This window comes from Charadrius vociferus, unplaced genomic scaffold, assembly GCF_000708025.1.
Source record: "Charadrius vociferus isolate BGI_N301 unplaced genomic scaffold, ASM70802v2 scaffold793, whole genome shotgun sequence".
Lineage (NCBI taxonomy): Eukaryota > Metazoa > Chordata > Aves > Charadriiformes > Charadriidae > Charadrius > Charadrius vociferus.
The window spans coordinates 1,314,066-1,336,977 of record NW_009647833.1 but is presented as its reverse complement, the minus strand read 5'-3'; the positions used below and the strand labels follow the sequence as shown (position 1 = coordinate 1,336,977).

The 22,912-nt window shown below is 43.6% G+C and overlaps 1 protein-coding gene across 1 annotated transcript in view; it reads left to right on the top strand.

The window, feature by feature from the left end:
- PIGL (phosphatidylinositol glycan anchor biosynthesis, class L) overlaps positions 1-22,912 on the top strand; it is a 58,695-nt gene that overhangs the window by 23,850 nt on the left and 11,933 nt on the right. The window contains exons 2-3 of the mRNA XM_009882749.1: positions 13,354-13,444; positions 20,131-20,198. Of these exons, the coding sequence (XP_009881051.1) occupies positions 13,354-13,444; positions 20,131-20,198 (159 nt within the window). The remainder of the gene's footprint in view (positions 1-13,353; positions 13,445-20,130; positions 20,199-22,912) is intronic.

Genomic DNA, 22,912 nt, shown 5'->3' with positions numbered 1-22,912 from the left:
GCGATCCGGGAGCTCACATGCTCCATTCCAGGCTCTGCCCCTGACTCAGCTCTGTTGCCTCGGGCTCTCTAGAGAGAGTTACCTGATCTCTTAATTCTCTCATTATAAAATGTGGAGGTTATTACTTGCTTGCTTCCCCATACCAGCCTCACAGGGGGGTTAGTTAATGAACTTTTGTTAATGTGTGGAAATAAATGCTGTAGAAGTGCTGAAGCAGTAGTAGTCCTGCTCAAACAGTGCTGGCATGGCGGCAGGTTGGTAGTCTGCAGCTTTTTCTTATGCCGTTGTGCTGTAAGATTAAACAGCCATTTTAGCAAGGCACCTGTAGGGCACAGCTTCCCTGTCTCCAAGGTACTCCCCGTGCCCCTGGTACTTGTAAGGTGCTCCAGAGCCCGGTACTGGGACGCTGCACCAGCAGCTCTGTGCCACTGGAGGAGTTTTGTGCACCCCCAGGTAACGCACCTCTTGATGAGGGTATTATGTTCCCAGCTCCAGTTAATTATCCTCATTCATATTCCACTCATTAAGAAAAAAATATAATGTTCCCTTCTATAAAGCTTATTGATTTCCTTACACGCACCGCCTGCCGAATGTCTTAATCCCTCTCCGTTTCCTGCGATGGTGTTGGTAGGACGAAGCACCACTCACACTGTGCCGAGTGGCTTTTCTCCTGGGCCGTCGCAGGCGGCCGCTGGAGCATGAAGCCCTTGCTCGCAAGAGTTAATCTTTCCCAGCCTTTGGCAATCTTGGCCTGGTCCTAGAAATCCGGCTGGATGCTGGCGGCTGCCAGGAGCCTCCCTCTCCCCGTCATGTGAGTAGTGTAAACAGGCCGCAGCGCTGCCGGGCGAGTGGGAGGCTCGCTAGTGGGCCAAAGTTCAGCGGCTGCATCTCGGCCCTGCGGCAGCGCCGGCCGAGCAGGCAGCAGCGGGGTTACTGCCGATCATCCCAGCTGTTGCTATAGCAAAACCATTGCATAACACTCGCATTAAATCAGTGCACGGAGGAGAGGAAGGCTAAAGATAAAGGTCGTTGCTTTGTTGTACTCGTTTTGTTCATTGTTGCCGAGTCCCGCTCAGCTCTTGCAAATGGAGTTCCAAACATAGTTCCTGGCTGGGCTGCGGTGGAAGCCAGTGCGGATTTTCAGCGGCTGCAGAGAGAGAGCAGGGCCTGGCCTAGAGCTTGCTCATGTAATCATGTAATTGGGGCATTCACATGAATGGGGCTGGCAAGACAGTGCCTGTAAGAGGATTGTTTGCATGAGTAGAAACTTTGCACGTCAGTAAAGTTTGTGGGATCAAGCTCACAGTTAAGATAGGTGTTTAACTTCTAACTCCTTGATACAAGCTATCTTATAAAAGGAAGTGATTTGATGGTCCTAATAAAATTTGCACCCAGTTAGAGAGCTCAGGGCATCAGAACCTCAGTGTTATAAAGGGTGGGCACACCATGATTTCAAGAAATAATGCTCCCATATAATTGAGTAGATCAAATGGATTCCAGGAGACGGTTGTTTGTGGAAGGCTGAGGAGTCAGGAAACCTCTTTTTGGATGGAATTGGTACAGGGAAGCTGGAATATTGTGACATGGGAAGCTGCATTTGGAATCAGGCCATCATCATCTTGGCATCTCTGCTGAAGTTGCATCTGCATTTACATAAGCTTTGGCATGAGAAACAAATGTCCATGAAGTGACTATTCTGTGCTTGCTCTTCCTAGATGATTAATAAAAATGGCTAAGGGATTGATTTGGCTACAGGCTTTCTCCTGAGATTTCTGACTGCAGTTTATTTGTTACATAGAATAGATTAAGGTCTATGTCTTTGGTAGGAGCGATTATGCTTTTGACTGTCCTCTCTTTGAGGATCTGGCCCATGCCATTAAGTCAGTGGCAAAGTTCTGTATGACTTACCTGGGCCAGAATCAGAACTGCAGTTTCTGCCCATACAGTATGCTGTATTTATCATTCCAAGAGCAAGCAGGATTTAGGTTGTGATGAAGTGGTGCTAGGTTTATTTGGCATATACAGGTTGCGGTATTTCAGTCATTCACCTCTGAAGGATTTTGCTGACTGCTGTGAGATACAGTATGCTGTATTTATCATTCCAAGAGCAAACAGGATTTAGGTTGTGATGAAGTGGTGCTAGGTTTATTTGGCATATACAGGTTGCGGTATTTCAGTCATTCACCTCTGAAGGATTTTGCTGACTGCTGTGAGAGACTTTCTGTTCCTTCCCCTTGGGTTTGTACCCTTTCCACATGCCTATCCTTGGCATGTTACAATGCATGTCAGGAACTTCATGTCCTGTAGTAAAAACCTAGCTAGGAATAACACACTGCATTCCCCTTCCACGTGCCCGCTTACAGCTCTTCCACCAGGAGAGTGAGACCTCCTGCCCAGCAGTTTGAAACTGGAAGTCTGTTCTTCTTGAAGCAGTGGTGCCAGGACTCGTGTTAGTTGGACACGGCTTCTTGGTGCCTGTGTTAATGTACCCTGTCCCAAGCTCTGCCTTGCTGTTCTTTTTTTCAACATATTTTACAACAGAAAAGAAATGAGAAAGGGAGTAGTGAATTCCTGTGGTCTGTTCCTCAGAGCCCTGTTTTTGCTGGTGATTTTTACTTCAGTTTTAAAACATAATTTTTGATTGTGGGATTGCTGGGCTTTTTGTTCTCAGGGCGGCCAGGAGCCTCCCTCTCCCCGTCATGTGAGTAGTGTAAACAGGCCGCAGCGCTGCCGGGCGAGTGGGAGGCTCGCTAGTGGGCCAAAGTTCAGCGGCTGCATCTCGGCCCTGCGGCAGCGCCGGCCGAGCAGGCAGCAGCGGGGTTACTGCCGATCATCCCAGCTGTTGCTATAGCAAAACCATTGCATAACACTCGCATTAAATCAGTGCACGGAGGAGAGGAAGGCTAAAGATAAAGGTCGTTGCTTTGTTGTACTCGTTTTGTTCATTGTTGCCGAGTCCCGCTCAGCTCTTGCAAATGGAGTTCCAAACATAGTTCCTGGCTGGGCTGCGGTGGAAGCCAGTGCGGATTTTCAGCGGCTGCAGAGAGAGAGCAGGGCCTGGCCTAGAGCTTGCTCATGTAATCATGTAATTGGGGCATTCACATGAATGGGGCTGGCAAGACAGTGCCTGTAAGAGGATTGTTTGCATGAGTAGAAACTTTGCACGTCAGTAAAGTTTGTGGGATCAAGCTCACAGTTAAGATAGGTGTTTAACTTCTAACTCCTTGATACAAGCTATCTTATAAAAGGAAGTGATTTGATGGTCCTAATAAAATTTGCACCCAGTTAGAGAGCTCAGGGCATCAGAACCTCAGTGTTATAAAGGGTGGGCACACCATGATTTCAAGAAATAATGCTCCCATATAATTGAGTAGATCAAATGGATTCCAGGAGACGGTTGTTTGTGGAAGGCTGAGGAGTCAGGAAACCTCTTTTTGGATGGAATTGGTACAGGGAAGCTGGAATATTGTGACATGGGAAGCTGCATTTGGAATCAGGCCATCATCATCTTGGCATCTCTGCTGAAGTTGCATCTGCATTTACATAAGCTTTGGCATGAGAAACAAATGTCCATGAAGTGACTATTCTGTGCTTGCTCTTCCTAGATGATTAATAAAAATGGCTAAGGGATTGATTTGGCTACAGGCTTTCTCCTGAGATTTCTGACTGCAGTTTATTTGTTACATAGAATAGATTAAGGTCTATGTCTTTGGTAGGAGCGATTATGCTTTTGACTGTCCTCTCTTTGAGGATCTGGCCCATGCCATTAAGTCAGTGGCAAAGTTCTGTATGACTTACCTGGGCCAGAATCAGAACTGCAGTTTCTGCCCATACAGTATGCTGTATTTATCATTCCAAGAGCAAGCAGGATTTAGGTTGTGATGAAGTGGTGCTAGGTTTATTTGGCATATACAGGTTGCGGTATTTCAGTCATTCACCTCTGAAGGATTTTGCTGACTGCTGTGAGAGACTTTCTGTTCCTTCCCCTTGGGTTTGTACCCTTTCCACATGCCTATCCTTGGCATGTTACAATGCATGTCAGGAACTTCATGTCCTGTAGTAAAAACCTAGCTAGGAATAACACACTGCATTCCCCTTCCACGTGCCCGCTTACAGCTCTTCCACCAGGAGAGTGAGACCTCCTGCCCAGCAGTTTGAAACTGGAAGTCTGTTCTTGTTGAAGCAGTGGTGCCAGGACTCGTGTTAGTTGGACACGGCTTCTTGGTGCCTGTGTTAATGTACCCTGTCCCAAGCTCTGCCTTGCTGTTCTTTTTTTCAACATATTTTACAACAGAAAGGAAATGAGAAAGGGAGTAGTGAATTCCTGTGGTCTGTTCCTCAGAGCCCTGTTTTTGCTGGTGATTTTTACTTCAGTTTTAAAACATAATTTTTGATTGTGGGATTGCTGGGCTTTTTGTTCTCAGTCAGGACAGCTTAGAGTGTCAGGTCCCAGATGAATTCCTAGGCACTATGGCAAAGTCAATAATAATGAGGAAGTGTGCGCTGCTATGAGCTATTCTGGGAACTGCCCGATCATTTCATAAAGGCCCAATGATGCTCATTTCTTGCAGTACAGATGGTGCTTTTGGAGAAATGTGGTCTGTGTTCTCCTTTATTATTGTCATAAATATCGGAGTGGCCAGAGACATCCTGGAGTGGTAAGTAATTGAGCCCAAGGAGGAGCTAGGTATTAGTAGAGGGGAGTCTACCTTTTTTGGTTTCAGGACAGTTGCGGGAGCTGACATAGGCAAGAGCAGATTGTTCTGGGAATGTGCAGCAAAATTCCCAAAGGGCACAAACTGCTGTAGTCTGCACTGTTCAAGCTCTCCACTGAGCATTTCCATCAAACATCCAAGAAAGGTGTTGAACTGAAGTGCTGCTACATACATGCCTTTGCGCAGCAATTGTGCTCTAAGATGTCAGACAGTTGCATGTTTGAAGATTCTGTGTTTCTCATATTAGAGGTCTGCAGATGAGATTCCCAGCTGTTGCTAATAGATGGGTTATTTGTCAGTCATTTCAGACGAACACCAGAAATGCACTTTGCCAACAGATACTCAGAAAAAGGTTAGTGAATTCTTGTTTTCCTGAACTAGGTAGGGACTTTAACGGTCTACTTTCCTGCATACCTCTCTGAGATGTGAGTGGAGTTGACTTCATTTCACACTGCACTATTGTCTGCTGCCCAAACCACATTTCAGTGGGCCAGAGGAGGAACTGCTGACTCATAAGTCAGCATGGCAGCCCCAAATCTCATGAGACGATGAAGTCTGGCCTCTGACTAATGTTTTCAGTGAACTCTGTTAATGGCCCCCAACAGATCACACAGAAGTCCAGCTCCTATAAAATGAAAGGGAGGCTTCTTGCCCAGCACTTGGCAAGTCACTACTGGCAGTCTGTAGTGCTGGAAACTGCTGGTTGTGCTAGAAACAGGCTAAATGGTGGCTGGCTGAAAATGTGTCACTGATGTGGGATCCGTGGGCCCCACTCAGTTGATGGCACATAGTATATTCTGGTCACGTAATGACTGTCAGGAACTGGCCTTGGCTTGGCATGTAGTGTATGTGCAAAATGAATACAACTCAAATATGAATGAAAGTTGGGAATAAAAAGTAGCATAAAACAAAGCACCCAACTTGAGGGTGAAAGGTAAAGGGGGAAGTGCTTTGTTTTTTAAAGAATTCTCTTTGGGGACTTGAACCTTATTGTTTTGTTACTATCAATCTCACCAGGGATCCAGATACACTCCATGGCACTGCGTGGTTCTTGCAAACAAGTCATTGCAGACTTCTGCTCCAGTTGAAGCTAGGGCTTCTCAGCACAGGTTGGAGAGAATGAACTAGAGGCCCCTCCTTCCTCTGGCAGCTGAATTCAAAGCTGTGTATGACAGCAAGGTATTCCGTGCTCATTGCTTTGTGTGATTGATCAGTCAGTGGTGACGAATACACAGGTTGTGATGTGTTCTTCACACTGGTTTCTAAGCACATTCCAGCAGCACAGTAATAACATGAGTGTCATATGTGGAGTGTCACACTTGCAGGTGAGACTCCCAGGTCTTGTTTCTCCTCTTGAAGTTCACATGTTTGCAGCACAGCGTTGGGGCAGGGCTGCATACTAAGTACATGTCAGCCACAGATGTGATTTGCTGTGTGAGGCCAAGAATCAGACGAGTTGTAGACATATGCTGGAAATGTTGTTCTCCACCAGCGTGACCCTACTAGAAGTCCTGTTCCTTAGCCGCAGTATTGCACGGTGACACCTTGCCACTATGTGACCAAAGCAAGATGCCCAGTAAGCAACACACCCAAAACCCTGTAATGTGGTTTGGCAAATGGGGTCTCCATTGTTAGGATAACATTTGGCCCAGATGTCTCAGCTGTGTGATGTGCACTGTAGAGTCCAGGGGAATTTAAATATATAGCTGTGTTTCTGCTAGAAGGGATATGTTCCAAGGAGTGTTCCTGGTATTTGCAGCTGAAAGCAAAGCGGTTTGTGATGGCACTTGATTTGGGAATCCATTACCTGTTTGCAGCAGCCCCTAAGGAAGCCCTAACTGCTTGAGCAGACGTTATCCTTGTTGCAGAGTTCCTCTGCTTGACAGGGGCAGAGCTGTCCACCATATTCATGATTTTGGAGCTTCATGCAGTCTTTTATATGTTTTGGACCAGGCCTTCAAGTCAGGACTCAGATGTTGAACTTGATTCCATACTCCATGGGAAGATAACGCAGGGAGTAAAGCATGAGCTTATGGGGTTCCCGGTGCCCAGGATTACCAAGACATGTGGTTTAGATTTTGATCTAGGAATCAGAGAACAGACATAACACTTTTCTTAGAAGGATCTCAAACTTCTTTACACAGGGCTGAACATATAATTATTACCATTTTGCAGACATGAAAAGCGGAAGACAGGAAAGCTGTGACTAAATTGGCGATCAAGTCAGAATTAGTTGAGCTGAATTTTGTTTCCTGTCTTACACAGCAGGGCCTGATGCCCTCTCCAAAGTTGTAACTTTTGAAAACTAGCTTTAGCCACTGTAGTTTCTATGCACTTCTCTTCTTGAAAGGCACCATCAATTGTTTTTGTTTAAAGACATTGAATATGAACTTGTTCCTACAGAGCTTTGTGCTGTAATTTATCAACAAGGCACTGAGGCACAGACGTCAAATGAATACCAGATTTCAAATTATGATAAGCAATTGTGTCATCTCTGTGAATAGACATTAAACTCTGCTGAGAAATCATCAATAATTCATTAAAAAAAATAAATGAGTACAGGGACATTTGGATAGCTCTTTGCAAACAAGCAGTCCCGTGTTCTGTAATAATTCTTTTGAATTTAAACCCAAAGGATGCTTATTTCTCAAACAGAAACACATGATCATGCCCAAGTCAAAAAGTTTGTTCCCTAAAGATCTAATTATCATTTACCTTTGGGGAGTTATGAAGCTACTTGGAATATTATCTGTCAGAGGTGCACTGTGTTTTTACATAGCTCCTTGGAGAAGCACAGCCTGCCTGGACTTCTGAGCAAGCTGAACAGAGTGCTCTCTGCCTTTGTGTTCTTTCCCTTTACGTGTTACTTCTGCCTGGTATGGCCACATTAGTGACGTCAGCACTTACCTGGTGTCTCAACTTATTTAATTTACCTTTGAAATTTGTATAAAGTCCAAACTTGCACATTACAAAAGTTAAGGATGGGAGAAAAGGATTACGTCCATTCTGCTGTTCCTTTTTTGTGAAATATTCGAGGTGTATTTTATTTTTAACATTCCAGTCGCTGACATTTTCACCATTTCCTTTACCTTTACTTACACCAAAACTGAAGATTCTTATTTCCAATTTTAAAATACAAATCTCAGAATAAATTGGGTTTCTGTACTATGAGGAGAAGGAGGAAGCTGCTGGTGTGAAAATTTCAGCTTGCGCTTCTTTGTCGTAGGTGGTTTTTCATTTGACAGTTAGCATCCTGGTTTTGTCCATTTTCCTCCTAAATTGTAGATTGTTACATTCCAATAAGCACACAGCATCTGTTCTCTGTATAACATGATGTTGCAAGACACTGATCATTTGTCTTAAGTGGGCTCTTTTCAATTAAATCAGAGATGTACATGGAGCCTAACAGCAATATTTCCCTCCTGTCTGTAATTGGCCATTAGAGGAGTAGAAATTTATAAATAGTTATTAATGTAAGGATTTAGAGGCTCTGCTTCAAGATCTAGGGCTAGCCTGTCTTAACTTATCTTAGCGTAATCTCAAAAATAAAAATCCTCTGCTCTACTTTAGAGAGCATGAAATTATTTCTGTTTACACATTTTTTTCAATTACTTTGATGCTGTGATATAAAGGTCACTGCTTGCCTCTAGTCATCACATGGCTTTTTCACTAATTGTGTACTCACGTCATTTTGTTCTGTGGGATCTTTTGCTTTTTGATCCATTTTCAATTGCCCAGATGTTCATTTCATACAGTTAACTTTATATAAAGGGCATCCTTTGTTCCAACAAACACATTGCGGTCATTGTTCTCATCTGGGAACGTAGTGCACAGCAGCTCACCTGTTTCCTATGTAATCCACCATCAATCTACCGACCTTTGTGCTGATTCAATGTAAAATCATTCATTGGGGAGAGAAGGGATAAGGAAGAAAAATTATGCAAAAATGTTTCCTGGTCCCTAGCCTTGGATTGATTAAGGTCATGCTGCAGGATAAAACGGCAGTAAGAAATGGGAAAGCTCTTTCATCTTGACTCTTTTGGTGTGTAGTGGAATAGAAAATCACATTGGTACCTTGAAAGTTTTACTCTGGTGTCTCAGAATGTACTAATGGAGACCTAAGCATCTTCTAGAAGAAGCCCTATTGCCACTCTACTCCCTTCCCTATTGCCACCTACAAAGGCGTCATGGCAAGGCAGAGACGGCGCTTCCAGTCCCCATCAGGGTAACTGTCACATAACATCATAATGCAGCCAGGGGCCTGAGAATTGCCCGATTCAACAGATTTCAGGACAGACAGATCTCAAGGTTATTCTAACTGCAAGTGTCCCATATAGGACAGCCCACTTGTTAAGCCACGTGGACATCACATAGACTAACTGTTTAGTTTAACTTAACCTTTAAAGCAGTCATGAGAGCTTAGTTCACGAGCAAATAAATTCCATGGGAGGCTTTGAAACAAGATTGTATGTATAAACGCACTGGCTGTTGCTAAAAGATCTGTGGAAGATGAGCAGTGGAAAATTGGGCAGTGATTGAGCAGTCTATCATGTAAGAACGGTGTAACTTGGCAATATATATCTGTGAAGGTTTTTAAATCTCTATTTTGGCCAAAGGAGACCTTCCAAATGGCAGGAATCTAGCCATCTTGAGCCCAAATGTTCCTAGAAAGATGACCCTACAAAATTGTCCAGGCTACTGGCAGGGATAGCATTACTGGCAATGTGCACAGGGTTTTAATGGCCAAGGCTGAGGCATAAGAGGAGCTACCCTCCACAGCCCACAGCAGGCAAGAGGAGGAGGCCTGGAGAGGAGTTGGCATCAGGCAGTGATTTTTAACATTTCTTTCATTCAGCCAGCTGTAAGACTGCTGGGCAAGATCTGCACAAGGTTGGATTTTGGTTTCACGCGCTGATGTGATTTGCTGTGGCCCCCTTGTAGCTCTCTGGTGCCTGGGCCAGGATATCCAGGACATCCACCATATTCTTCCTTTGCAAACCTTGGGAAGGGGAACTGTAGGTGCCAGTGTCTGCTGTCTGCTCAGCCTGGCAAGGAGAAAAGCAAGGAGGTGAGAAGGAGAAAACCAGGGGTCTTGTCCAGTTCTCACTACCAACAGTGGATGGATAAATAGAAAAGTAGGGGTTTTTGTTTTCAGAATGCAGTGTTTCCCAAGACTGGTCCTGCTGAAATCAGTGAGCAGAGACAGACACTACTCCATACTGCAGCAACTGTAGCACCATAATTCTTCATTTCTCTCTCTTCAGTCTATAGATCCCTTGGCACAGCTGTAAATTCCCTGTACAGTGCGCAGCATGGCTTTCAGTGAAAATAGCTGGGAAAACAACATTTCTGGAGCCTTATTCCATTAATTTTTTATTTTTCTTTCCTGCTTCTATGCATCTTCCTGTTTTTCCCTGGTCAACCTGCATTTGGTATCAGTCATGTGGAATGCCCATAGACATTGCTTCATGACCATAATAGTTTGGTGGAGATGAGGCCAAGTGACCAAACTCCTCTTCCCTTCTCACCAGCACCTTCCAGCAGTATGACCCAGGAGGCCACTCCAGTGCAGGATTTATATCTTGATCTGCAGTGACTGACAGCAGCAACAAGGAGCTCTCTGGGGCAGAGGACAGGGAGGGCCGGTGGGGAACCTGTCTCCTGGGACAAGCTCCAGGCTGCTCCAGGGAATGTGCTAATTTTTACTCCTTTGTAGTCCTTTATCTCAGCCCTTCGACCTTGAGCTCAGAGGCATTATCAGCCTTAGCCAGAAAGGCAGTGTGGAGTTAACCATTTAAGTGCTGAATGCTTCTGATAATAAGTCCTGAAGGTAAAACCCCAATGAATGCAACTTATTTCAGTAGTGCAGCATGTCAGTTGAGTTTTCAGGTTTGGTGAGGACTAATTTATGATATTAGGAAAAATATTTTGTACTGAATATATGATTTTGTGAACTTATAGCAGTTTTCGAAAAGCTTCTATGCCACTACAAAGTTCCTAGGGCATGTAGAGACCTCCTGTAAGAATGTGTCTTGTCTGCATTGCTATACGGTGTATATGAACTTGGTTTTCTTAGTCACCTTTTCATCCTCACCTGGAGCCAGTTATTGCTATCCAGAGCACAGGCAGAAAGTTATTGGTCTCATGCTTTCTGTGGGATCCTTACTTTCATGGTAATGCTTAAATTTTCGACTATACAAGGTATTATGCAAACTGTTCCAAAAAAAAAAAAAAAGGTAATTTCCTGGAGCAATCTAGATTAATGTATTGCCAGTTTTGCTGCTGACTTCTCTGGGTGACTTTGGGCATGTCATTTAACCTGTGTGTCACTTTTCGTGTTTGCAGAATGAGCTAAGAATACTTCAGTCGGCCATCGTGGCTATTAATGAGATATGAATGTGCTTAGGTACATGTGTGTCTTGTTTGGCAAGATCAGCTTCTCTTTGGTGCCTGACAAATATTATGCAAGAAAAATAGTTCCTTTTCCTTACTGGTAGTGAGCGGTCTCTCCATGAGCCAGCAGTAAGTGGGTAGAAGCAGAATTTTTTTTTCATAATATTTCTGCTTAATCAGTTCAGTGTTCATGGAGTTAATTTGCTCATGCCTTCAGATTGTTTTGTTTCCAGGGATTCTAAACCGTTGCCTCCAGCTGTTCATTTCCATTGAACGAGGGTGATCTTTATCTGTCTAAACTAGTTAAAACCTGCTCCACTACCCGGCAGCCTTTTTGGAGGCAGCCCAATAAAGCTGAGCGCAGTGGCTGTGACACCAAAACCTCCTGGACATCATAAATTCCAAGCCCTACTTTTTTTTCTGACCTCTTGCTGTTGAGGCACTCCTCCTGTTTTAATGGGACTCTTCACTTCCTCCACAGCTCCATTTCACCCCTGTTCAAAAAGGGGAATGATATTTACATTGTAAGTGGTCAGTGAAGAATCTCTTTTAGACTAATTTATTACTTTAATATTATCAATTTAAGCTTTGACATAACCTCAAAAGTACCATTCGAACTGATAGACTCTGCTCAGTGTGCATGTTGCTTGGGATGTTTTAGTTGAAGCATATTTTTAAAATACGCTCCATTTAAAGCTTGCTCTGATGTGGTAGGACTTGTAATACCTTCGGGGTCAACAGGGCCACTTCCTCTTCAAACATGAGATGTGAAAGTTTTTGTCCTGAGCAGATGAGATGCAGGTTTGTTAAGTTGATCAGATAGCTACCAGATGTACCAAAGAATTTTTCCTGTGATGAAATTCAAATGTCTTATATATGTCAGGCAAAGATGCTGTCTATACAAGAGGGAACGGCAAACAACAACAACAACAAATTCTGTTGTTGATAATACCGCTACAGGGACCATAGTTAGAATGTAGCTAACGTAGACATGCCTTCCCTTGTGCCTGGCGTTTCTAATAGCACATTATTTTGGCCTGTGCTGAACAGGAGTACGTAACACAGCGGGTGAAATGCTAATAATGGACAGTTTGTACTTTAGGCTCTTCCTTTTATTCGTACTACTATTAACAGCAGTGGGAAAGTTTGTGGCCAGAAGACCTCTCATGAAGACCCAGGCTGAGCTTTACCTTGGAATGTGCCAAGTAGACATTTTCCTGTTGTTTTGTTGCAGATGTTATCGTCCTTGCTGTCTGGGGAGTCAGCAAGGCTGGAAGAGTGTTGGGAGGTAGCGCCCCTGCTCTCTGCAGCAAACAGCTGGATGAGTTCAGATCCAAACCCATGTGTCTGTGTGAGAAGGCTGTGTAGTCACTCTTCTGCTAAACCACCTCACAGCAATTATCAGAGTATCAGAGGACGGAAAAGGTCTGAGAAAAAGACCAGTTTAACATGTCATCATTGGTCGTTAGCAGCTGTGTGTTATCCTATTGTTACTAATAACCTTTTTAACTTTGCAAGCAATGTTTTCTTGGCATCATTCAAACATAATGACTGGGGGGTCAAACAGAGCTCTCAGTTGTGTAAATATGGAATCATTCTCTTGGCTGCCTGGTGTTATTTTGCATTTGGCTCATGGTCCCTGCCCCTAGGAGCCTGCAATCTAAAATACCCAGGCAGAGCATTCAGTCACAGTATGCTTCGCCTGGTATGCAAAGCATAAAATAAACAGATGAAGAACTACTATCAAATCCATGCAATATAATTATGGCTCTGTTGTCCTCTGGTTGAGGTTAATGGCTTATTCCTGTATAAATGAGAGCAGGAGTTTGCTTGTTACTTTTCATATATAATTCACCCATAGATGATGACTGGAAAGTCTTTCAGGAAAATGTTTTTTAAAAGGAGTTTTAAACAAAAGAGAAAGAAATTTCATTGGGATGAATAGAGAACAAGAATCATTGAACAAAATAGAGGTTTCCTAAAGTAAAGCAGTCGGAAAGTCTCTCTTAATGGTAAGAAGGAAGGGAGACCTTGGCAAATCTATGAGGAAGGTGTTGGAGCTGCTGTTTCCTTTTCAACCCTCCAATATACAAGCTTGTAAGACTCTTTAATTAAGATTCAGTGGTTTTATATGGTAAGTAAATTTATCTTGATTTCATTCTCTGATAAGAGGATCTCTCTTGTCTAGCATGGTCTTTATGAAGTTCTCAGCAGTAAAGTGACTAATTGCACTTCTCATTTTCAGGGATCTTCCAGATAATCCTGCTGTTGAATGGGACACACGGCTCCTCTCTGCCTTTATACTAAAGCATATAGAAGCCAATAACATCAACCTGGTAATGTGAACTTTATTCAGCATCTGCTATTTCCACATTACTTTTGAGCTAGTGTTCTAGGCTTGTTCCTTCCCTCTGAAAGCTTTCTTTGAAGTCTTTAAAGTTAGGATTTTGCTTCTGGAGTCTCTGTGAAATAGCCTAGGACAGGGAGAGAGTATGCTTACTCATTTTGAACTATTTGCTTTCTAATTTTTATCCTTTTCTCTAACTAGATCTTATGAAGCCTCTTTTGGGTTGTGGTGTCACCAACCTTCACTGAAGTAAAGCTTCAGATTGGTTAAAACTTGCAAAATCTGTTGGAACTAGTAAGTTTCACCATAGTAGATCTTGGGGTTCATTAATTGTATAAGACCCTCTGAATAAGTGCAGCTGAATTCCACGTCTAAAGTAAGACCTGAAAGCAATTTTGTGTTTCGTAGTTTAAGACTTTTTGTGAGTATTTGTACAGTTCCTATGTCTTGCAAAGTAACACATGGTCATTCTGATCCTCTTTGAAACACTTCAAACAACTGCTACAAGTTCAGAACAAATGGAATTACTCCACTGAAAAATATGGAAAAGGATATCTTTTGTCTCTGTAGATCTTTCTTTGCTCCCAGTGAGAAATTAATAGTGAAATTTTGCTTTACTAGCTCCTCAAATGTTTTCTACATTTTAAAGCAACCATTTTTCCCCTGTTGCTATGTTTCATTGATGAAGAGAGCCCATCTGGGATTTAGGCTTACATTTAGGCTTAGATTTGAAGTGCATTGGCAGGCATGTGTTAGAGAGCTAGATTAGCAGGGTTATAGGTCGGGATTGAAGAATATTAAACCAGGGAGAGATTCTAGCACTGGTATAGTTTGGGGCTTTTTTTTCCACTGTAGAACAGGAATAAGGGCCTAAGCATGGAAAAGGTTCTATTCTGTTCTTTTCTGTTGAACTTTGCTGTGATCAGGCATGTCACTGTCACACACTGATTAGAAGCAAAATCACAAGACTCTTAAAGTGTTTCAGCAATTCACAAAACAAGAAACCACATCTCCTGTAGCACGAAAGCCCCATGAGAACAAAAACCAGCATCACGCATCCAACTTTGTATTGATTCTGAGGTTAATTTTCCATGAAATTCACTGCTGTGCGCAGAGAGAAATGCAGTTTTCCTGAACTCCTTTTGTGCCTTTCGGCCCCGTGAATAGATAGGTGTTAATCTAATTTGAAAGCTCCTAACACAAGAGGATTTGTATTGCATGTCTCATGGGCACTAGGACAAGTGCACCAGAATCCCAGTAGAAATTCTGAAAACACTAGAACTTCTTCTAGATGGTTAGAAAGGGCTGGATCTTTGCCTCGGAGGACATTAAATTCAAGCTGTTTGTGCTGGGGGAGGCAGGAGTCTGCCACTAACATAGTGTGAGCTGAAAAATCAAGTGCAGGGCTTTCAAAGCAAGAAACATGCACAATCACTACTACTCTCCTTGCTGTGCTGCGGGTGTTGGGTGTAGCTGTAGTAACAAGGAACACTGTGGCAGGGCCCACTGCATTCCCCTCAGCACTTCCCTGAGCAGCCATGAGGATGAGTTACTGTAGCAGACCACGTCAGCAGTACCAAAGATGACTGAAGCAGCTTCTTGGGGATGGTGATAATGAGCTGCTCTGTAAACTTACATTATTTTAAATGTCCCAAGTAATCACACAGGTCTCACGTTTGCTATAATATCATTCATTTAGGAGCAGACCCAGTTTGCCAACAATGGCAAGGCAAATACCTAATTACCTTTGTTGAACATTCTATATTTTAAAACATAAGAGCTTGGTATGTGTTAGCCACTCTTGGAGCATCTCTGCTGTCCTACGACAATGGCCTTGCATTGAAAGGTAAACTGAGTCTATTTTTCAGTAATGTTGAAATTGATAGAATTGGCTTAACACGTTAAAAGAGCCTTGTCAAAACATAAGCTAACAGAGTTTCAAATGCTACAAACTAAATCAATGGAGTTAACATGATTGGAAGACGTATTGTTTTCGCTATCCCAGTGGGAAAACTTTCCCCAGTTCTTCCCATAGTCATAGCATAGACAATGGTATCTTTTATTTACAGAACATACACATCATCTGGCAGTGGAGAAGCAGGCTGCAATTCCAACATGTCTGAAAGGACAGATTGCAAGGCAAGGAGTCACACCATGTTATGCGTAGTTTTGTTCCATTGCATAGTTACTCGTTTTTTCAATTGCCCTGGAAGTCCGTGAGTAACTCAATCTTTTTGAGAGCTACAGGGACATATTTCATCCAAGCTCTACATTAAATAGTGCAGACACAGAAATTAATGGTTGGTGTACTCAAAGCCAAAACTAATTTATAGACTTTGGAAATTATTTCCTGCCTGCTGGATTTATAAGCAAAAGCCAGTGTTGCTGGGAGAGGCAGCCAAGGCTAGTCTGTCTCGATCCAGATTAGAAAGTATTTGGTGTGTAAAAGAGTAAGTTACGTAGTATTGTGTGAGCCCCAGGCAGGCTCTAGATTATGAAATCCTACTCTTCAGGATCTCAGGTTTGGTGACAGCAGAACTTGGATTAGGAGGTGACATTCAGACTGTGTTTGGGGCAGATGCAGTGCCAAGACCAGAATCAGCAATACCACGTTCTTACAAGCTGCTTTCCACTATGTATTGATGGAAACATCATCCATACAACTGTTTGTGGAAGAGTCCCATTGTCTTGGGTCAGCTCCAAGCCAGCCTAGAAAGCCAGATCCTTTTGCCAATGGCATTCAAGTTGGAGCTTATATTTGAGAGGGTGAGTTCAGCTCTCATGTTTTGGTTCTTGGTCTATACACTCCTAAAATTCGGGAGCATTTGAATGTTTGTAGAGAATTTTAAATGCTTTTGCAGAACACCAGATATGAAGTGCAGCACGTGGAGTTTGCTAGAGGAGGCAACAGAGCTGGACAAACTTTGGCATCCCTTTTCCTCCCTTCCTCACTTACGTTGCGGTCTCCTCAGGTGTGCTTTGGGGTACATGAGTGGGACTTTTCATTCTAAGAGCTGGTGTATGACTTATACACTGCAGCTCAAACCCAGTGGGCACTGGGAGATTGATCATGATTAGATTTTTCGTTTTTCGCCTAGTTGTCCATTCTTTTTAACTTTAACTCCTCTGATTTAGTAGCAACAAGAGACGTCTCCAAATACACGAGAGACTCAAAGGGGGGTTGAATGTCACTGGCCTCTGCAAGTGTGAGTCAGGGCTATGAAATGATGCTCAAAGGAAGGCCATTAGAAATGAAGTTCCTTGCTATGGCATTTTATGGGATGTCCTTCCTTAAAAAGGAAAGAGACTTTTCTATCCCCACCAGTCTACTTAAGCAGGTGTGTGCTCTGTTTGAAGCACTGGATGACGCCAGAAAGAGTGAAGGAGACCCACAGCTTTGAGTGTGTTTTTCCTCCAATGCACATGGTGTGTAGAGGGAGCATGGACTCCAGACCTCTCAGGAGTTTTCTCTTCTGCTAGTAATTGAGTAATTTCCTCTGTGCTCTCCCCCCTCCGGAAGGGATTTCTGGACCTGTTTGTCTTGGCTGTTGCTCTGGCTTCCACTAGTGAAAGTTCCATTTCCTGAATACCAAGGTCACCCAGAAGAAAACCCAGCAGCACCAACAGCAGCGGCTCCCATTTCAGAACAGGTGTGAGGAGGGAACTCCCTCTTGCCCTAAAGATTTCATTGAGCAATAATTTCCGCATGAAGTATATTTCCTATCCCAGCCTTTTTCTCCCAGAACTGGCTAAGCCTGTTTTTAACCCAGACAATTTCAAGATGTTCAGGTTTTCTCATCCTGCCCTGATTGTTTGCTTGATTTCATCATCAGGTTCAGGTTAGTTGTTAAAAGCAAGCACACCAGCTAGCTGCACCATGTGGAAGAAGCAAATGCTCCCGTGTGAAAATATCTTCAGCATGTGAGAAAGAAATTCAGATTTGTTATCAATGAAATGGATCCCTGAAGCCAGAGGAATATATTTACATGTGATTGCTGCCTGCTTTAAGTCACGAGCACCACAGTGGTGCTGTGGAATCAGTGCCCTGCTTAGACAGGAGACCTTGAAGCTACATATCGGGTAGGTGGGACATCACTGCTGTGTCAGAGCAGGTGGGACATCACTGCTGTGTCAGAGCCAGCCTGTGTGCGGGAAGGGTGAAGACCCAGTATTTCAAAGGTGGTCTCTTCGCAAATAAAGTGAATGCCACTGTGGCCAGGTCAGTGTGCAGGTATCTTGGGAATCGTACTTACAAATTTGTATATTTGAAGAGACAGGCAATTCAGGTGCAAATGTCCTAACAGTAAATTAGACAACGTCAGTTGAAAATTAACTCTATGCAACCTCTTTAGCTAGTTCGGATGTTACGTAAGCCCAGCAGCACTAAGAACAGCAGCTCCTATTTCAAAACAGATGTGGAGAAGAAAAACTTCCAAAGGTGTTTCTGAACAGATAATTTCCATGTCAAGAATATTTCCTAACCCAGCCTTGTGCTCCCACAGTTGGCCTGAGCCAGTTTTGTCAAAACAACGATTAGCTTATTTAGTCTGCTCACTGTAGTCTCTTATCTCAACCTTCTGGTTTGTTCTCTTGTACCCTCCATAGAAGGAAAAATGTGTGTTTTGGCTTGCCGGGGGTTTTTAGCTTGGTTTCCGAAGGAAACAAGAATAATGCAATTGTATTTATATGTGCGTGCACGTGCACGTTTCAAAAGACTTTAGAGCCCATTGGCTAATTTCAACCTCATTTGACAGCAGGGTAGTAGTCTTAAAAATGTTATGTTTGTACAGGCCACATGAAAATAAATGACCACGAAGAAGAGACAAACCCTCTCTCTGTCACCATTTAGTAAAAAGGTTTAGTGTAAGTCCAGCCCTTAGCAGATTCATACTATTATTCACCTGCATAGGAATTTATTCTGCCTGCAGTGAGTGGGGTACATTGTCATCTTAGGAAAGTGCCACTCTTGGTAGGAGTGACTTCAGAGCATGTTTTTCCTTATCTGTAAAATACAGGGTGCTGTGCTTATTCCCTGTACAGAATTTAATAATGTCTTTCCCAGATGAGCTACTCAAAAAGCTGATATCCTTAGGGAGGGCTTAACATCGTGCCAGGCCATGCAGTCCCTGCAGAGCCTGGTAATGCTCACGAACAGCAAAAGCAGCCAAAGCCAAAGCCATCATTTTTCTCCTTATAAAATAGGGGTTGACCGAAAAATGCATCTTTGTACCTGAACAAAACCAAATTGGGTCCCACCACTTTCTGACAGCGATGAATAATCCCAGTGCTTTGTTGCAGCATTATTAGAGCCACTGGGCAAAGTGGAAAGTCTGACTGTGGAGTTATACTGGGTGGATGGGTTTATTAGCAGGCTTGTCTGGAGTTTGTGGTTTTTGAAGTATTTCTTATCACTGTTTGTGTTTCCTCTCCCCTTTTACACAATATCCCCTGTGTTTGAGAGAGCCCCTCCTGTTGGAGGGTGGAGCAGCAAGTTGCAGGACGGGCAGGGCGGCTTTTGATCTTCCCTTGATCTTTAACCCAGTACTTCAGGCCCTGCATATAAAATAGATTTTGAGAAGGGAGCTGTGGTGAGTAAGCAAGGCAGTAGCATTTCCTTCCCTGAAGAGAGAACAAGCTGGCAAGGAAGCAGACGTTGATTGAAATGTGGGAAGGTTATGATTTCTTCCTGGTCATAGAGAAGGGAGCTGTGGAGAGCTCTGCTGCCTGGCCTCTCCCAGAGCAAAAACCTAACTTTCCACTGTTCAAGGACTGTCACTTTCACCATCTGGAAAGCCTACCAGTACTCATACCCTGTCTGCTCTACACTTTGCACTGCCAATTTGTCTTCTAGGTTGGAAGCAGGAGCCTTTAAGTACCCACTCCACAGTACTGTGCAGAGGGAGCCCTTGGGGTGGATCCTTCACCCCTTATGCATTATTGGTAGGTCTGAGGGCAGGGAGCCGGGGGTATTCTGTGCTTTGGACAGTGACTTGTTACTGCTGTGTTCACACATTACCTCTGCATTACAAAGTTCCCATTTCTCCCTGCAGAGAAGCAATAAACAATATGATCTTCTCATTCAGTGAAAAGCCTAACTTGGTTGTACAAAAAGTGCAGTCGGCCTATTCTTTAAAAAGGCTTATTCTTATATCAGGTTATTTTATTACTATGTTATCCTGTCATGAAGCCTCTTTACAGTCAGGACAGTAATATATGATCGTGTTGCTCTTGTTAAAGCAGTATGCCCTGATTCACAGTGCAACAAACTATAGTTTCACCCTGTCATCTGCAGGCATTCTAGTATGTTCTCAAATCCAGGAGAGAGTGATTCATAGAGCTGGACCTCTTGGGTCAGGAACAAGTCTGCAACAGATCACTCTGAAAGTAACCGTTTGGCCCGATAATAAGTAACAAGTGCATCCTGCCTGTAGGAACACAATATTTGTCATCCTTCTGTTGTTCAAGCTGTTAGACTGTGTAGTCATCTAGTTCCAGAGTGTCTTGTTTGTTTAGTTATATTTCTGTAGCATGAGTTCACAGACAAGGCCTCATTGTGCAACACAAAACCAACTCTTTAGATGCAATGGGCTGGGACAATGCTGTGTTAGATGTCGAAGTTGGTAACTGCACAGTCTCCTTCTTCAAAATGATTATTGTTCTGTGTTTTTATTGCAGGTGGTAACCTTTGATGTGGGAGGAGTGAGTGGTCATGCTAACCACATTTCTCTTTATACTGCTTTAAGGTACAGTGTTCTGCACACTTAGCTGAACGCCTCACTATAGTGTTACAGAGGGAATGTGGTGTTTGTATGTAAGCAGAAAACAAATAGCTAGAGCCAAAAGAAGTATTAACTTCACTGATATAACCGAGTGCCAGGCTGTGGGACACAATACTGTTTGGAGAAACTCTGACAGCTCTGTAAATGACCTACAGCATCCTTTATTATTCCATCTGCTGGTGCCTTGCCAGTCTCCCTTTCACTGGGCCCTCTTTGCTCTTCCTGTCCTTGATTCCACTAAAATATGGCACAGATCACTTTGCACCTCTGGTTTGAGGAGAGCGTGTGAATAGCTGATGCCTGAGCTTGTGGTAGTTGGATTTTGGAAAGTTCCACACTCTCATTCCAGAGGATGTTGTCATCCTGTCCAGGCATTCTGTGACCCAAGGACGTTGCTCTTTCACTGGAGCTGTCCCTAGTTACCACTATTCCAAAGTCAACTCATTCCTCCACCACTTTATTCTTTACATTTTGAGAACCTCTCTCTCTGTGTTGTGATGTGAGAACGTTGCTGGACAAAAATCCCTTGTATTTTAGTCACTTGCATTTTGCTGGTAAGACAGCTACTGTCTCTATTTTAACCCTCTGCTCATTCAGACCTCATTGTATCCTAGAGAGATCTCCTCCAGAGCTGCCCCTGCCTTTCCTAGGCATGAGAAGAACTTTTTGCAAATATAACTTGTATTTTTAGCACCCATTTGTTTTCTGAATCATCTGTGCAATTCAAATTGTTCTCCTTGCTAACAACATCACAGTGACTTGCCTTTCTCGCTTGCCTAGAGAAAGCTGCAGTGCCACAGAACCCATAGTGTGACCTACTGAGTTCATCTGGGAAGATGCTGAGAGTCTTTGATGCTATCTTATGGCTGGAATTCAGTGTTAGAGGAGATCATGGCTTTTCCCAGCAACTTCTGAAGTAGCCTAACAGAAGGAAGGGCGGTGGAGTTAAAGCAAACAGTGTGTTTGTTTGGGCTAAGTAGGGAGATGCTTTCTGTCACAGTGTTATTTGAGGAATGAGTGAGGAACAGAGGTTGATGACCGATGCTCACACCATTGGCACAGAGGGACTAGAGAGCTTCCAGCTCTGTTTCTGGACCTGTGTTTGCTCAGTCAGTTGCTGTACAGACCTGCAGATAGGAGTGGAGGGCAGATTGTTAGGTCTCCCCCTACATTCTGAAGAGATACAGGGAAAACAAGCTAGCAGATTAATTATATATGAGAAAGTTAAGGAACATTCTTGATTTTGATCTCAGCTCTACTGTTGTCTCACTTTGTGGCTGTGCAAGAAATCACTTTTCCACCTTTGTGCTTTAGGTTTCCTCTGTGTGCAGTGGGGATGTTAACTCTCTTCTCATCTCAGAGTATGTTACAGGGAAGTATTCATTATCTGCAAGGCCCTTGACCTCAGACCTTTGCATCGTCCTTAGCCTACAGTTTTCCTGGGTTGATGAGATGCATGCTGATAGGGCACCAGAGTATAAGCAGCTCTCATTAACTAAGGACTGGCTTGTGTCTTGTCTCTCTTCCAGTCCTGAATCAGCAGAAATAAGTATGGTGGCCCAGTCATCTGCATGTGGCAGGAGTGATGCTGTGGCCACTGAAAGGTTAAGTTTATTTTTAGTGGCTTGCTTCCCCTCATTATTTTCCAGTTTGTGTCATGGAGGAAGTAGAGCATGACTGTATCACTCCTGATTTTCAGTGCCCTGATGAGTTCTTACATATTGGCTAAAACAGGCAGCGCTGGGAGCATACGCTGAGGCTTCTCACGTACCTCCCTGCCAGCAGGGCTTTGCAAAGCAGTGGTTGCTGCCCCTGGGGCCCCAGTGGCAAGAAAAAGAAAACTCTCCCCTCCAGGTACCAAGTGCAATGTATTTATTAACTATCTTTAAACAAGGTCTGCAGAGTTCTGCTGCCACTGTGGCTATAAGTGGAAAGGATGAAGCAGAGGACTGGTGCAGTGATCCTCAGCTCTTCTGGAAGCTCCCAGTCTGCAGGAGATAGACTTGTGCCCACTACCTAAGAAATTACTTTCTGCAGGAGCAGGGGTAAAACAGGCTGTGTGACCCATCCCACAACTCCTTGCTTCAGGAGGTGCAAATTATTGAACAGCTCCAAGGAACAAAGCAGTTCAGGAAATGGTCATAGCTAAGCAGATGCTCAGTATTATCTGCTAAGGGCATAAATAGTCTTTCTAGTGTCTGAAACGGAGGTTATGTTCAAAGGAGCAGGAACTATGCAGAAGAAATGTGCCCTTCCCCTTGCAGCAGCCTTCCTCCTGACAGCGTGTGGGGAGTCCAGCTGTTGCTATGTGTCTAGGCTTCAGATCTGGGAGGAACTGTGAAATGCCAAGGTTTGAGGGTGGATTTGTTCTTCTGCAAGGGAAAAATAAGAAAAAACAGGATGGGAGAGGAACACAAATTGCTATTTGATTTCATTCTCCCCTGGGAGTATTTCAGTTCTGGCTTCCAGACGGAAAAAAAACCCAACCCAAAACCAAGAAAATCCCACTATAGCAAAGAAGGGAGAATTGGAAGCAATCCTCTCTAGTGTAGGTCTGCTTCTTTCCCCATCACCTTGATTTGGCAACAACATTCTCTCTTATCCCCCAAAATAGCAGCTTTCCCTGTGGCCAAGAGAGGCTGGAGCCTGTACATGTGTCCACAAGGAAGAGCAGGTCT